This window comes from Heteronotia binoei, chromosome 1 (assembly GCF_032191835.1).
Source record: "Heteronotia binoei isolate CCM8104 ecotype False Entrance Well chromosome 1, APGP_CSIRO_Hbin_v1, whole genome shotgun sequence".
NCBI lineage: Eukaryota > Metazoa > Chordata > Lepidosauria > Squamata > Gekkonidae > Heteronotia > Heteronotia binoei.
In genome coordinates, this window is record NC_083223.1 from 190538465 (window position 1) to 190555707 (window position 17243).

Consider the following 17243-nt stretch of genomic DNA (forward strand, 5'->3'; position numbering starts at 1 on the left):
GTTAAGGTTATTTTGACTATGAAATGGCATTGTCATTTTAGAGATATCATAATTCCATTTCACACTGTCATGCTTATCTCCACATTTTTAGACACAATATAAAAATCATTCTGAATTGTAGTCACATTTCTCTTCTATGGGCCTCTGTGCAATACCAGAAGATTTCTGTTCCTCACCAGGAATAGGTTTGGAATGTTCTGGCATTTTAACCATTAAATAATTGCTGCAATCTCCACTTCAGAGACTGGTGAATCTGATCATCCCTGATGAAGATCTGTTGTTAGAGATGCCTTTTTTAACTTCTGCTTTATGCTCTTATGCATCATTTGAAAAGGCATTTATAAGGTAGACACCTTATAAATGTGAGATGTGATAAATTGGTGCTATTGATCCCCAAAATGTTTCCCATCTAGTGAGGTTGGGCAGATTTTGGCCAACTATCTTTAACATGGAAAAATATTAATTTCTAAAATTGCATTGTTTCATTAAAATATTTATTTATTTAAAACATTTATATGTTGCTTTTTCACCCAAATAGGGTCTCCAAGGTAGCAAACATCAAGGCATTACAACAAGTAGTAGCATTACAAGTGGATGCAGCACCAGTAAAAATGAGCAGCTGTGAAACTGTAGGCTTCTTTTTTTGTAGTTGGCTCTTTTTAAGCATCGCACATATTGAGAATACATGTATGCCCATGTTGTCAGTGTATGTGCAGGCAACAGACCACTGCTGACAGCAAAGGATCTAATTGACATTAGATGATCTGGCTGACAGGGGCATCTGGAACACGGCCAGATTGCATCAGCCAGAGTGATGTGACCATGACTCAGCACTAAACCTGATTGGTCACTTACCTAGAGGACATGTATAAATGTACAGTAGTACTCTGCTACTTGTTGGAGGTTGGATGACGAATTGTGTGCGGAGCATTTTGCTAGTCTGTATTATAGTTGTAAATAAATGTATATAGCTAGTCTAATCGCAGCTGTGTACAAGACTTGATTCCTTTGCGTCTTCAGAAACCTCTCTCACTAAATGTGGAAGACCAACATATGTATACTTTACTCTCTTTCATACTTATGCATTGTAAATCAAATTAGCTTATACTCAGTGTAATTTTCTTCTTAATCAGATATCTAATTCCAGCAATTTTGGGCTCTTTTGAGAACTATCTCAAAACAAAGCTTCAAAAGTAAACTAATTATTTTATATGGTGGTTAACTATAACCACCATATAAAATAGTTAGTTTACTTTGAAGCTTTGTTGATTAAATTTTAATCAAATAAACATGTCAAATCAGATCCAAGGTGGTTTACATTGGGGGAAAATATTCCCTGGAATTTCACATCACTGCCTGTTGGGAAGGAACATAAACTGGCATAATGTCAGAAATATGGTCCCTAGCCAGGTTTTCTTGTCCTGTGTATTCTGCTAACACATCCAATGCCTCTTTATTGATCATTGGCAACATAATTGGAACTATTTGGGAAGCCTTCTGTGAAGATCATGCAGACTTTCCATCAAGATGTGCATGATTCTAGTTAAGGTCTCTTGGGTCTCCTTGTATTGTCCAACTTTCCACTCGTGCATTCTTCCCAGAATCCTGCCTGCCTGTCTACTACCTATTTTCCTTCTATGGAGGGCTGGGATGGTAGCCCAAGAGAATCACTGTCTGAAAGTTGTGGGGCATTATTCTGCAAAGGCTGTTAAATTTAGGTAATTCTAACTTTGTCTTAAACTCAGGGACTGTCAGTAGCTCCAGATTTGAATCCCATAGCTCTGTTCCTGGCCTGAGGCTCTGGGTCTTAATTCTGCCAGTATATTCCTGATAAAGGCATAATAAGAACCAAACACAGTGTCTGGAGACTTTTATGTTTATGTAAGAAAGTAAAGCAAGTACTTTGTAGTATTGTTAATGTAACACAAAGTACTTTTATAATCTCCTTGATCCTTTCCTCCACTGATGTGTTTTCTGATACTACATATTATAAAGCTTAGTCACTGCACTGATTTTAATCAACGTTTGTGCCCTTTAGAAAACACCAAAGCCCGCAGTAATGAATTTGCTGAAAAGAATGGACTTCAGAAATATGAATATGTCTTGCACCCAAGGACTACAGGCTTCACATTTATAGTGGAACGCTTAAGAGATGGTAATGATTTCTGGTTTTTTTTTCTTTCACTGCTCTCATTTCTGAACAACTAATCTTAGATGAGGAATGAGGTTGACTACTAATTACTTTGTGCAGCTTATTGGAAAAGTGTGTCCACACCACAATTATCCATGCTCTGGTCTTATCTAGATGGATTACTATGATGTCTTTGAAAAAATGTTGTTAACTTTAGCAGGTTAAAAACTTGATGGCCAAAGTTGCCTGCATTGTGGTTTGTTTCAAGGTCACTCATCTCTACATGATGGCATCCATGTATCAGATGATGCTGTCGATGCTACCACCATTTTAAAACAATTTAAAAATGACACAAAGGCCTAATTCTGATTGGGCCCACAGTAGGCTGAGGCACACTTCATCCTATCCCCAGCCCTTCCTTTCCAAGTGAAAAAGCACAGGGAAGGGTCATCAAGGCATTTTAAAATCATTTTATAATGGCAGTAGCATCCACGGGGTCTGACTTCTGGATCCTGTCATGTCTAGTTTGGCCCTCAGGACTCATTTTAAAGTGCTGAAAGCTTTTTAAGGCCTGTGCCAATGGTATCTGCCACCTTGTATATGAAACTGTCCATCTGTTTGGATATTTGTTGGTAGACTTAGGGAATTTTGGAGTATAGAAACCTTTCCTTTTTTTGGAAAGTTTTTTTTTGGAGTATAGAAGCCTAGAGAAAGAAGTACTTTTCTCCCTTTCTCACAATACAAGAACTCGTGGGCATTCGATGAAATTGCTGAGCAGACAGGTTAATATGGATAAAAGGAAGTACTTCTTCACCCAAAGGGTGATTAACATGTGGAATTCACTGCCACAGGAGGTGGTGGCGGCCACAAGCATAGCCACCTTCAAGAGGGGTTTAGATAAAAATATGGAGCAGTGTGTGTGTGTGTGTGTGTGTGTGTGTGTGTGTGTGTGTATATATATATATAATTTTTGGGGGGCCACTGTGTGACACAGAGCGTTGGACTGGATGGGCCATTGGCCTGATCCAACATGGCTTCTCTTATGTTCTTATGTTCCTAGGACTCCCATACCCACCAGGTTTAGTAAGGGGGAGGGGCAGAATGACTGGCAAGAGCCCCATAATTTCAGAGAGAAAATATCTGTTCCAAAGTTAATACCATTTATTAAAATTAAAACCATATTGCAGAAACTTTTAATCATATAACATTGTAGTATGCAGCATACAGAATTAATCACATTAAGCAAATACTCAATTAAAGTGCACTGTAATTAGATACATCCTGATTGCTCTGCCAACACTCATAAGGTGGGTGTTTGCTCAGGACAACAAGGAACTAGAATAAAATCACACTAAGTACCTTTTTCCATCCATAGGAGCGAATGTAACTGTCAGTCAGGTCTGTGATGAGCATCAGATATATTTGACAAAACCCAACCACTATCATACAGGCATAAACTTTGCCTCATTCTGTGAGGGCAAGAAGCCCCAACCTTCCTGACATCTCTTCAACCTGTGCTACTTTCAGAGTCTGGTAATCTGTGTTTAGGTTTTGGAGCTAGTATTGGATGTGAAAAATATCAACTATCTTTTCTGGGGCAAAGTGCATTGAGAAATCCACTCTAGCTGTATTTTGAATATTATTAATGGGAAAAATTAGAGAAAACATTTTAAATAATAAAGTAAGTAAAATGTAGACATGGCATAAGAATATGGCCCAGTTTGGGTACTTCATAGCAGAGTATTCAGATCTGTTTGGTCAGCCATTCTCCCCCTCCCCTTTATCTGCGCTGGCTTTTTTGTTAGGAGAGGTTTTGTATGCATATGTTACAGGGGTCTTCTGAGTATTGCACTGTGAACCCATATCCCTCTACAATGCCACAGCTTTCTGGAGTATTTCAAAGATCTGGTATTACTGTGGACCTTTCATATTGAAATTTGACATGCACAGCCAGTTCTTATTGACAGGAAAAAAAAACCCTCCCCCACATACTTATGTAAATTGGTGGCTACAAGACATGTGCAAAAGTTCTTACTGCTAGAGTAGATTTGTTTGTTTATCTACTTCATTTGTGCCTGGCCTTTCTCCCCAATGGGGATCCGAAACAGTTTCCATCATTCCCCTCTCCTCCATTTTATCATCACAACAATGCTGTGAGGTAGCCTAGACTGATTTTTTTTTCTCGTTCTTTCTATAGTTGAAAATGATTACAAAATTATTTTTGCTATGCTTGTTATACTGACTATAGCTCAGGCTATTTGGAAAGATATCAGAATTAAACATGTGGGAAAGTTACATCCAGGTTTCCATGTAGAACCATGTAGCTTTCATTACCATGCCTATATCTTTGCAGAGTTTTTTCCCCTTGTGCCCAGATGACAACTTTAAATGCCTCATGCTTTTCTGTGAATAAATTTTGACTTGTGGCAGTTTTCCATTCCTCAGGCTGAAATGCATTCCCTTCAGGCATAAGTACATTATATAGCTCCAAAAATAGGTCAGTGTCGAGGGGGGGAAATGTCATGAGAAGCTTAATTGCTTTTTTAACTTTGCAAAAATTAATTTCATTTGTCAAGAACCCTGATTAATCTGTATTGCAATCTGTGATATGAATGAATTACCTGTTATATTATAAATACCACTGTTATATGAACCATAAAAATACTAAGGGAGAATCTGAAGTAATAACCTTCAGAAGAAACTTATACTCACCTCTTTTTGTTTTGAGCATTTGCAAAAATCTAATGTTCATCTAATGAGGTGAAATATTGAGCCTTACTAGTGGTTTATTTACTTCAACTTCAATCTAATTAATAGGTATTTTGCCTTTATTTATAGCTGCTTGACCTTTAATCTCTCAGGTTTAAACCACTGCTGCTGAAGCGTGATTTCTTACAGGTATTAGTGGAATTCACAAACGGCTGCTGGAAAAATCTGTTGTGTGAAACCACAGAGGCTTCTTCTGCCTGCTTCCAAACATAACCTGTGTGTGGGTTCCAGTTCTTACTTTAACCAGCAGAGCTTGCAGACCCTTTACATTTTGCCATGGGATAAGTTAGTTTCAGTCTGATGTAGTTGCTATCTATGTCTGTGTCTAGTTAATACTTGTGGATTCTCACTAGGCTCATATAAATTGTTAATTAGAATACATTAGCTCAATAAATGCTCTGTGAAGTCTTATGTGGACCATTTGTGCCACAGTTATGCAGTGCACTAAACTTCCCACACATCGTATCTCTCATGGAAGCCACATGGCACACATGGTGGGGAGGATGGCACTGGAGCGGTAACTGGAGATGCCATTACAGAAAATGAGAAGCATATGCTAGGCTCATCTTTGAGAGAGGACTTCTGGGGTGGTTGCTGTAATGCGGAGACGATTGTGTCCAGTCAAAAACAATTTGTATTGATAGATCAACTTATTTTTTTTCCCTTTTAAATGACATAGATAATGCATCTTGTTATTAATAGTTTAAAGCAATGCAGATATTTAAAATGCATCTTAATTATTTATTGTTACTGTGCTTTTCAGTCAAATAAATTGGGTCACAAATTAAATGGTAGAAATAGCAATTTTATTTTTTTTTAAAGTGCCTAGTTTTAGCTCCAAAAGATTAAAGCTGTGTTTTTGAAAGCTCCTCTGGTTTCAAGGCAGGCAAAGGAGGAAAAGACATTACCTAACCTACCACAGATGCAAACAGTTTATAGCCATAAAAGCAGTATAAAATTTGCTATTTCCAAAGGTTTGAGCAGTAATATCAAAACATAGCATAGGATAAATATCAGAACAGTAATGAAAAGCAAATTAAAATGAAACTGATTAAAAAGGCAAGTCACTCTCTATCAAACTACCAATGTCTTTGCAAACAGTTTTAAGGCACCACAAAAAAATAGAGCTTTATCACTGAGACCAACCCATCTCATTCCTGAAGCACCTCTGCAATCTCTTTTAATGGTTGGGCAGCTCTGTATTAGAGAAGCTGTTTCTAGATTGTTTATGGCTTTAAGGTTAAAAACTTTGTGCCTGGAAACAAATAGGGACATTCTTTCAACATTGATGAGATGTATTCCTTGTAATCTGTACCAACTAGCAGTCTGGCTTGCTAGTTGAACAAACTGGAATCTCAGAACATTCTTCAAAGGCAGCTCATATAAGGTATATTGTAGTATTTTTAACCTGGATGTAATCAAAACATGGAAAATAATGGCTAGACTTTGATTCTCTAGGAATCAGAGATTCACCTGTTGATTCACCAACTAAAGTTGATTAAAGATGCTGCATCTTATCAATAAATCCTGTATACTCATATACAGCAACAGGCTTGATAGCACTCCAAGATATGGAGGAAGGTAGTCTACCTAAAACAGACTGAAACCTCTTTCCTTGACTCCCCATAATATCAAACAGCAGTACTTCTGCCTTGTCTGAACTGACCTTCAGTTTCTTGGTTCATTGCCACTTCTGGAATCTGTTCACAACTTCCACTCTTTTACCTGCCTCTACTGAAACAGATGAAAAAGGAAATAGAGTTGTATGTCATTCTCATAATGACAGTTTGTTCTGAATATTCAGATAGCCCCTCTCATCAGTTTCCTGTAATTATTAAATAGCATAAGGAGGCAAAGGAAGAAATCCTGTCTGACGAAGGGAGCTTTGACTCATGAGACCTTCTACCCTGAAAATCTTATTGGACTCTTAAGGTGCTGCTGGACTCAAATCTGGACTCAAATCTAATTATCAGACCCTGTATCAAAAATGCTATGTTTGTTGAGAAACTTTTCACCTTTCAGCCCAACAGTTCTCTGGGAAGTTATATCATAATAAATATAAGAAATATCATAGAAACTCCACTTTACCATAGAATGTATTTATTTTATTTATTTTATCAAATTCATATCCCGCCCTCCCCTAATGGACTCAGGGCGGCTAACAACAGTTAAAAACCACATAGGATACTAAAAACAATATACAATAAAATCAGTTCTACACATTTTAACCATAAAATCTAAGATGCACGTTGGTGTTTCTCAATATCTATATTTGTCCATTGGGACTGTCAGTGCTGTGGGACATTTGCTACCTTCCCTTAACTATTGAAGGCAAACTTAAATAGTTTGATCTTACAGGCCCGGTGGAACTGTGGCAGGTCCTGCAGGGCCCTGATGTTTTTGAGGAGGGCATTCCACAGAGCAGAGGCAATTGTCAAGAATGCTCTGGCTCTAATGGTGGACAATCAAACTACTTTCAGTCTGGGAATCTGAAGGAGATTTTGGGACTCTGAGCGTAGTGCTCTCTGGGGCACGTATGGGGAAAGACAGTCCCAAAGGTAGACAGGTTCCAGGCCATATAGGGCTTTAAAGGTTATAACCAGCACCTTGAAACGAATCCGGAACGCCACAGACAACCAGTGTAACGTTTCCAGAGCAGGCTGGATGTGCTCCCGTACAGGTAGCTCCAACAACAATTTGGCTATTGCGTTTTGCACCAGTTGCAGCCTCCAGAGTTGAGTCAAGGGCAGCCCCATGTAGAGGGTATTACAGTAGTCTATTCTCGAGGTGACCGTCGCATGGACCACTGTAGCCAAGTCATTACACTCCAAGTACGGAACCAACTGCCTTATCCGCCTAAGATGAAAAAATGCAGATTTGGCAGTGGCTGCTACCTGGGCCTCCATTGTTAATGAAGGCTCCAGGAGCACCCCTAAGCTCTTAACCCTCACTGGCACCAGTGGCATCCCATCAAAGGCTGGCAAAGGGATCTTTCTACCCAGGCCGCCACGACTAAGGCACAAGACCTCTGTCTGTGCTGGATTCAATTTCAGTCGACTCTGCCTGAGCCATTTCAATAAAGATACAGTTCAAGGACTTATGTCACAGTGGCATGAACAGAGGAATCTAATGCTTGATCACTTTGAAGGGTGTTGATATATGCAGTGTACAATTGCTGATGTGAGCAATATTTATCTACAGTTTTTTTTAACGTTAGGTTATGTTACTATAATAGACGTTTACAATTATTCTATTAGAAGTGTAGTCTTTTAACTGTATCAACAAACAATGCTGTACTATACATATTTTCAATAAAGTTTTTCAAAAGTGAAAAAAGCGTAGTCTTTGTGATTCAAGTATCTGTTTCAATGTGCAAATTGCAGCTGGCACACTTGCTGTGTGTCAAAGGAAGCATCCTGGTGTTAAAACTTTTTAGTATAGAGCAGAGGTTCCCAAACTTATTTGGCCTAACGCCCCCTTTTCAGAAAAAAAATTAATCAGCGCCCCCTTGGAAATCTACCTTCAAGAAGTGGACTAAAAGATGCAGTGAGATATTTGCACACAGAGAAAACAAAGATGTTGTAAAGAAGACACTCTGAAGTGTGAAATTCTAAAATTATTTTATAAAATCAACTATGGTAACATTCACATTCACAGAGAATTTTTGAAATTTCATATCCAACTGACAGGGACAGGAAGCCATCTAGTTTGACAGGTATTTGACAGAAGATCTAGATGGGCCCAGCTAAATTGGTTGTTTTGTACCAATGAGCACTTTGACAGCCAGCCAGGGATATAAGTGGATTAGTAAAATATCAAAATTCAAGAAGAGGAACAGAAGACCAGAACCGGCTCTAGGGGTTCTACTGCCCTAGGCAGAACCCCATGCACACACACCCCATTTGCTCCTAAGGGGGGGATATTCTTCGCATGCCGGTGATGATGTCATCACACCAGCCAGCAAGGCAAGCCCAGAGCCCCAGGTGGTGCACACAAGTGCTGCCGCAATGCCACATTTCTTCACAGGGCAAACAGTGTCTGTGCTTGTCGGAGCCTTCAAAGGAAGCCTCCAAAGAGTGCCCAGTTTTACTGCTGCCTGATGCTTTCAGATTGAAAGCAGCTGGGTAGGCAGCACCTTCCCGTTGCTCTCATCAGCTCCAACTAGTGCAATGGGAAGGAATGTTTATTGAGGTTAGCAGTATTTAACCCGCTCTCTCATATTAGGAAACAAGACTTTCCAGCTAATCCTGACTTTGCTCCTCATGGAAGGTTTTAAAAAAGAACTACCTTTGTAGCCTTAGAAGTTGTATGCTTGGGATAGTTTAGGAAAGTCTTGACTTTCTGCTTCTTGCCAGACTTTTTTCTCAAGGAAAAAATGGCAAACTTTTTTTAAAAAATGGCTTTACCAAAAGAGCTTAGATAAAACTTAAGTAAGCTTTGTGTCTAGTCTGGCTTTAAAATCAGATACCAGTCATTGCAAGAAATCTATATTTTACTATTTTATAAAATTCTGTCAGATTTTTATTTACAATAAATCATTTTAAACTTTTTACATTCTGTGCTTGGGATTTTTACAATACTATCTTGTTTCCTAATAAGAGAGAGCGGGTTAAATACTGCTAACCTCAATAAACATGAGGTTTAAAAAGTGTAAATGGAAGCAAGGACTAGTTCATCTGAGGAGGCCACTTTATGGGCAGGAAGGTATTGAAATGATGTAAATCAGGGGTGTTGAACTCATTTGTTATGGGGGCTGGATCTGACATCAATGAGATCTTGTTGGGCTGGGCCATATGTCATAAAATGTAATACCAGGTAGTGGAGATATAAACTTTATTAAAGACACAGACAAACACAATTAAAGATTTTTTTAAAAAAACCAACTTAAAAGATGGTTAAAAGGTTAGCACTCTTGCAATATTTTGTTTATTTAACAGTTTCTGATAATTGACTCCTCTTGCTATCAATTATTGCATCAAAATCTGGAGGCAATGTTTGTGCTGTAGCTATCTTAAATATGCTGTTCAGGTGTGTATCTGTAACTTGCAAACCTACTTTAGATTTATTGACATTCATTACAGAAATCTCATAGACAATGCTTTGAGCCTAAGACTGAGAGGAAAACATGAAATAGCTGAGCATTGTGAGCTTTTGTGCATAAATTGCTTCATGTGCTGGTCAGCTAATGGAGAAAATAGAGCCTTTGCTCTGTAGCTCATGCGATTGAGCAAGCCTAAAAAAGCAAGTTGTGATGCATAAGGAAGCAAGCAGATGACAGTAAGTTGCTCACGGGCCTGATAGGAGCCCTCTGAGGGCTTGATCCATTCCTCAGGCCACATTGACACCCCAAATAAAAACAAGGACTGGTTCATCTGTGGAGACTACTTTATGGGCAGGAAAGAAGCCGGGCCTCTGAAATATTTTACAGCTCAGATGCCACACTTAAGAAAGAATCCAGGGCTTCAGCTGCATGACTGACAAAGGAATTTCATATTAACATACCAGTTAAAAAAAAGTGACAAGGTGCTGGGATGGGCTTTGGCCAATAGATGAACATTTCCATGCCCCCCCCCCCCTGGGTATTGCTGGAAGCGTGAGATAGCGCTGTTATGTTCATTCTGGCAGCAGTGCAGCCCCAAAACCTGGATGACTTTTCCTGGCAGTTTTACATAGATGTTGAAAAGTGTGGGGGACAAGATGGAACCTTCAGCAGGCTCAGGCAATTTATCCAATACAAGACATACTATCCCTTCACTATTTAAGTTCCTGCCAGATTTGAAACCATTCACTTGGAATTTGAGAAAGCCAGCTCCAGGTCTGTAGCTGGGGCTGCTGAGAAATTGAATTTTGTAGAAGTAGAAGGCAGAGGCATTCAGCTCCTCAATTTATGCTGTTTAGACACTTTCCTACACTGTGGAAATCCATTGGTCCCTTAAAAACAAATAGTATTTATTCCAGCATGATCTTTCATGAGTCAGAACTCAAATCCTCAGGTGCAATGAAAAGAAGAAAAGTTTTCCTCCTTTTTATGCAGAGAAACTTACAGAAGTGGAGGCAGGGACTAAGCTAAGAGGGACCTGACATTGTAAATCAGGCATGATTTTCTGTGTTAGAGACCTGAACGGTTCACATGTAACAATACGACAGAGGCCAGAGGTTCAGGCATCTCTCGTTCTGTGGTAAAAATAAAAGGCCAGTAATGTAAGGCAAAACTAAGAAGTCTTTTAAAAGTAATGAATTATGGTATGATATGGCATGCTGAGAACACTCTATTAAAGTTTCTTAAAAATGGGTCTTGAATTGTTAGAAAAGGGGGAAGAAGGATAGTATCACTTTTTAATTCAGCCCCAGTCCCAGGAATAAACACTCCTCTGTCCCCATTGGAGGCAGTTCTGATTATTTATGTGCTCTTCCATGGAAATTATTTCCAAGTAAATATGTTATCAGGTGCTAGTTGCAATCCTAATCACAGCATACTCACAAGAGAAGTAGCAATTTTGGGATCACTTTGAACCGTGGAATAATCTAAAATGGAATGGGGTCCTGGTCAACCCTTCTTCTTCAGTTCAGGGCCACCTTTGCTAGCCCATCCCCTTTGCTAGCCTGATTTTCTCTTCTTGCACCCTGTTTCTTTGTAGATGTCTGCCATGAGGCCCTCCAGTGCAGAAAGCCTTCAGTAATGTCGTGATGAGGATTATGCCCAGTCTGTCCCTCTGTGCTAATTCTACATAGTAGTGCATTTTTATCTGCTGTTGGTAATAGCAAAAAGTGGAAGGTAATAGCACAAAAAATGTAATTTCTTGCAGACCTTGTGCATGGCAAGAAAGAAGTCTTTCATTTGTCCTGCTGCTTTTCTTTTCTGAAGACACCGTAAAACCTATTGGGAAAGGATGCAACTAGATGTTGTATTCTACCAGCTGCACTTTTGCTGCTCCAGCAACATATGACTTCATATATTCTCTGCCCATAAATGTGGAAGCAGAAGTTTCAAATATAAAGAGGAGCTACTTGATATTTTTCGAAAATTTGATTTGGCAGTTGTATACTAAAAATAAGCATTCTGTTTTAAGTCTTAGTTAGACCCAAAATCGCTTGTCCTTAATAATCAATAGATTTAGATACAATCTTGTGCCCACCTACTGGAGAGCCAGTTTAGTGTAGTGGTTGTGTGCGGACTCTTATTTGGGAGAACCGGGTTTGATTCCCCACTCCTCCATTTGCACCTGCTAGCATGGGCTTGGGTGAGCCATAGCTCTGGCAGAGGTTGTCCTTGAAAGGGCAGCTGCTGTGAGAGTCCTCTCCAGCCCCACCCACCTCACAGGGTGTCTGTTGTGGGGGAGGAAGGTAAAGGAGATTGTGAGCTGCTCTGAGACTCTTCAGAGTGGAGGGCGGGATATAAATCCAATATCCTCTTCTTCTACTTAAGAGTGGTTTCAGCGAGTCTTACTATTATGTAGGATAGCAGCTGTGTAGGACCTAATCCAAATTGTGTTGATTCAAAAGCATATTCCAGTGAGGTTTACTTCCAAGTACACATCCTGTTGCAGTTTTAAACAGTAGGTTGGCTCCTACCACTCCCACAGACTCTTCCTCTAGCATGAAAGGCTTTGTGCTGGAGAAGGGCTCTGCATCTAGTTCAGCAAAATGCATAGCATTTAATCCACTGGATCTAGATCCCAGTGCTACATACACACAGTGACTTAAAGTTTTCTCTATTGAGACCTAAAACACAGTGCAGATGGAATAAATTTTCTAATATAACTTAAAATTAAGTCACTCAGTTCTTCAAGTTGTATTATGACAACCATTAAATCTGTGCCTCCTCACCAAAGTTTGTGGTCACTGCATTATATTTATTGCATCTGTACCTTGCAGCTAATAGCCACTAGTGGACCTGTGCTCGTTATTTTCATCCAATCAATTCTTGAAGTTATCTATGTTTGTAGCCAGCACCACTTCCTATGGCAGTAATAATTACTCTTTGGGTGAAGAAGTACTTCCTTTTATCTGTTCTAAGTCTACTGCTCATTACTTTCATCAAGTGCCCACCTTTTCTTGTATTGTGAGAAAGGGGGGAAAGTACTGATGGGAGTTGTAGGCAAAAAACATCTGGAGAGCTACCGTTGACCACCCCTGGTCTATTAGTATTATTCTCCTCAGCTAGATACTTCTACTCATCTCCTTGATATTCTATCCTTGTCTGCCTGCTTACTCAATTTCTTGTTTTACTACCTAATTCTTGCTATTGCCTTATCTTTTTCTCACTGGTAAATTTCTAATATCTCCTTTCCCTCGCCTTCGGGCGTCCCAGCTGCCATTTTACTGCCCCATACCTAACCACACTGGGGCTTGAGATCATTGCAGACTCCTTCGAATGAGGCACTCCAAGGACGATGGATTCCTCTCCTTCGGGGAGTGCGAGCCCTTGAGTGACCAGCGGGCTAGTGGAGCCAGCAAGACCCAAGAGAAGCTTGTGTGGATCACCCCGTCATTGCCACCCTTATGTGGCATCTCAGAATAACGCGCCAAAACAGGCTGCAAGAAAAAAGACGCCCCAACGAACGGCAGAATGCAGGCTTCGGAACGTTCAGACCCTTCCCAGTCCAGCAGAGATGGTGAGACACAGGAATTAGGCGTCTTAATGGGCAGTAGAGTGCTAATTTCAGGGTTCCAATTCGCGGCTGAATCTAGTGTAACATTTACACAATGCTCATGAGTAGACCAACTAGTAGCTGCTCAGGGTACTGCACAAGAGGTTTTGGTCCCACTTGCTGCCTAGCAATTTTTTCTCTGTACTCAGAGATCAAATGAGAGAGGAAATGCAGGTCCTTTGTAAGAAGCGCAATGCAAAGAAGCGCAGGTCGCAATCTCATTCATCTTCCTCACCTTCTCCTCCTAGAAGACCAAAAGGGAAAAGTAAGTGGCCTACCAAGGCAGTGCAGAAACAGATTCCCTCTCCACACAGAGGAAGAGGCTATTCTCCCTCTAGAGGCGGTGACCAATCTGATAGGACCAGTGACAAAGAAGAAGGGGAATTCCTCTCAGATGAGGAAGTCTTAAATATTGAGTTTCCAGAGTCTGCCCAACGATTCTTTAAAACTGAGGACTACCAATATCTACTCATCAGAACCCTCACAGCCCTAGATCTTCATGATGATCCTGATGTTGAGGAGGAGGAGAAATCTAAAGTAAAACACAAAGAGGAGGATGTGGAATTTTTTCCACAAAAGGCATCTTATGCGAAGGCGTTTCCTTTTCCAAAGTATTTTGAAAGGCAGAAGGGCAGAATGGAGGATACCATTCGCTAACAAACAGTATCCGGGATTTATAAAAAAGCTCTACCAGTTGTATTCATTTACTAACAACTTTTTACAGATTCCTTTAGTTGATGCTCCAATTGCAACTCTTCAGAGATATGGCACACATTACCCCGGTTTAGGCAAGACAATAGAAGAGGATCCTGGAACTCAAATAAACAGCCATTTCGTCGCAACATCACCAACAGGTTCAATAAGTTTGGAGGCAAACAGTCAGACAAATCGGACAGAGACAACAAACCAAACAAAGTGTGACTATGACACGTTTCCAGTCGGTGCTCGTCGTCTTCATTTTTATCAACAGTGACAAAATTCAACAATGGACGCTTGGTGCAAAGAGATAGTCACCGATGATTACAAAATAGGATTCAGTCAACTTCCATGCAACCATTTTGTTTGCTCATACAAATCTGGTAAAAAGAGATCGCACAATACAAGCAATTCAACACCTTTTAGAGATAAGAGCACTAGAACCCGTTCCCCTGGAAGAACAGAAGAAAGTTTATTCTATATTTTTCACAGTGCCAAAGAGATCAGGCAACTGGAGAGCAGTATTAGATCTAAAATATTTAAATACATTCATCCTTTCAAAGACGTTTCAGATGGAAACACTTCGCTCAGTGATGGAAGCCCTACAACCACAAGAACTATTAACTTCAATAGACCTCACGGAGGCATACCTACATATACCAATCTTTGTGGGCCACAGAAGGTTCATTCGATTCTGCTATCTCAACCATCATCTGCAATTCAGAGCATTACTGTTCGGCCTTTCATCGGCCCCAAGGTTGTTCACCAAAGTGTTGGTCAACTTAGTCGTCCTATTAAGGGAACAGGGGATTCACATTCACCCTTACTTAGACGACAACCTAATAAGAGCTCCCACACTGGAAAGAGCACAGTTGGACCCCAACAAGACCATCCAGATTCTGCAGAGCCATGGGTTCAAAATAAACAGTCACAAGAGTTCACTGGAGCCAATGCATCAACTAGAACATCTGGGTGTTTTGATAGACACGTTACAGAATTGCCTACTACTGCAGAAGGCACAAAAGATATGGGAAGCGGCTTCAGCAGTGATTCAGAGCAAGAACTCTTCTCTTATGTCATTGGCAGCACTACAAGGCTTAATGATTGCAACAATAGATGTCATCCAATGGGGCAGGTTCCATTCCAGACCACTCCATAATTTTATTTATTTATTTATTTATTTATTTATTTATTTATTTATTTATTTATTTATTTATTTAAGATTTGTATCCCGCCCTTCCCACTAGTGGCCTACGACTTTATCAATACCGCATTTCAAAAAAGATGGACTGTTCCTTAAGGGTTCCATTGAAACTAAAGATGGACCTACGCTGGTGGACAAAGACGTCCAATCTGACTCAGGGAAAACAATTTTGGATCAGCGAATGGATCCAGATCTATACAGATGCCAGTCTCCTCGGCTGGGAAGCCACCTGTTTCAATGTTCCAGTCCAGGGCACCTGCAACCAGGAGGAGACCAAGCTCCTGATCAGTGTCTTGGAATTAAGAGCAATCAGACTAGCGTTACTCCATTTTGTGGCAAGAATCAACAACTGCCATGTGTTAGTCAGAATGGACAGTGTCTCTGCGAAAGCATACATAAACAGACAAGGAGGATCCAAATCTACTCTTCTTCTCAAGGAAGCGACTCGTCTGATAAATTGGGTACAATTTCACATAGCTTCAATCCGAGCGGAGCATGTGAAGGGCTCTACCAATGTAGAGGCAGATTGGCTCAGTCGTCAGCAAATACATCAAGGGGACTGGGCATTAAAGGACAGTGTGTTCCAGATGATAACAGATCACTTCGGCCAACCAGAAGTGGACCTATTTGCATCCTTGTGCAACAACAGACTGAAGCATTTCTTCACACGTTTCTTTCATCCAATGGCAGAGGCTGTGGATGCGTTAACAACCAAGTGGCCGCAGACTTTACTATTTGCCTTTCCACCAATTCCACTCTTACCAAGGTTGATAAGGAGAATCAGATTATTCCAAGCCGAGATAATAGTGGTGGCTCCGTACTGGCCGATGCCCATGGCTTGCGGATCTTCAAGAGTTATCAACAGATCTGCCTCTAACCTTGCCGGTATCCGAAGACATGCTGTATCAAGAGCCAATATTACATCCACGCCCGGAGTGGTTCTACTTAACCGCGTGGAAATTGAAAGATCAAAGTTGCTAAATCTGGGTTACTCGGATCAGGTGACACAAACAATGCTAGCTTCTCGGAGGCCCTCTACAGTCTGTATATACAATGTGACTTGGAAAGGCTTCGTATGCTGGGGCAGAAAAAAACACATCAACCCCTTGAAACCTAGGGTGAAGGAAATCCTCCAGTTTCTCCAGGACGGTATGGATTCAGGGCTCAAGGCAGCCGCACTTCTTCATCAAGTGGCAGCACTTGCCTCCGTATTACATCTAGAAGGCAAGAATACACTGACTAGACATCCTCACATCACTAGGTTTTTGAGAGGTGCCACCCTCTCTCTTCCTTCTCAGTCGCATAGGTTTCCTACTTGGAAGTTAAACACGGTGCTCACTGCATTGACAAAATCACCTTTTGAGCCTATAAAAGAGATTTCCTTGTCTTTCCTTAAAATGAAGGTTATATTTCTGGTGCCCATAACTTCAGCCAGAAGAGTATCTGAATTGGGAGCACTGTCGGTCCACAAGGTTTTATGTATCTTCCATAAAGACAAGGTAGTACTCAGAACGACCCCACGTTTAGACCGAAGGTGGACTCAAGATTTCATAGGGCTTAAGAGATTTACTTATCTTCTTATTTTCCACATCCGTCTCATCCCAAAGAAAAATTGTAGCATAAGCTGGACATTAGGCAGACTCTAAGATGCTTTATTAATAGGACTGAGGGCTGCCACAAAACAGATTCTTTGTTCATAAATATATCTCCACCACACACAGGCAAGAGAATGTCTAATGCTGCTATTAGCAAATCACTGTGTTTATGTATTACTGAGCCCTCTAAGGCTCAA

At 40.4% G+C, this 17243-nt stretch overlaps 1 protein-coding gene across 4 annotated transcripts in view; it reads left to right on the forward strand.

Moving 5' to 3' along the window:
• Positions 1-17243, forward strand: part of LCLAT1 (lysocardiolipin acyltransferase 1) — a 196827-nt gene that overhangs the window by 95712 nt on the left and 83872 nt on the right. For all 4 annotated transcript variants that reach the window (XM_060245445.1, XM_060245454.1, XM_060245436.1 and 1 more), the window contains one exon: positions 2039-2155. In XM_060245445.1, the coding sequence (XP_060101428.1) occupies positions 2039-2155 (117 nt within the window). The remainder of the gene's footprint in view (positions 1-2038; positions 2156-17243) is intronic.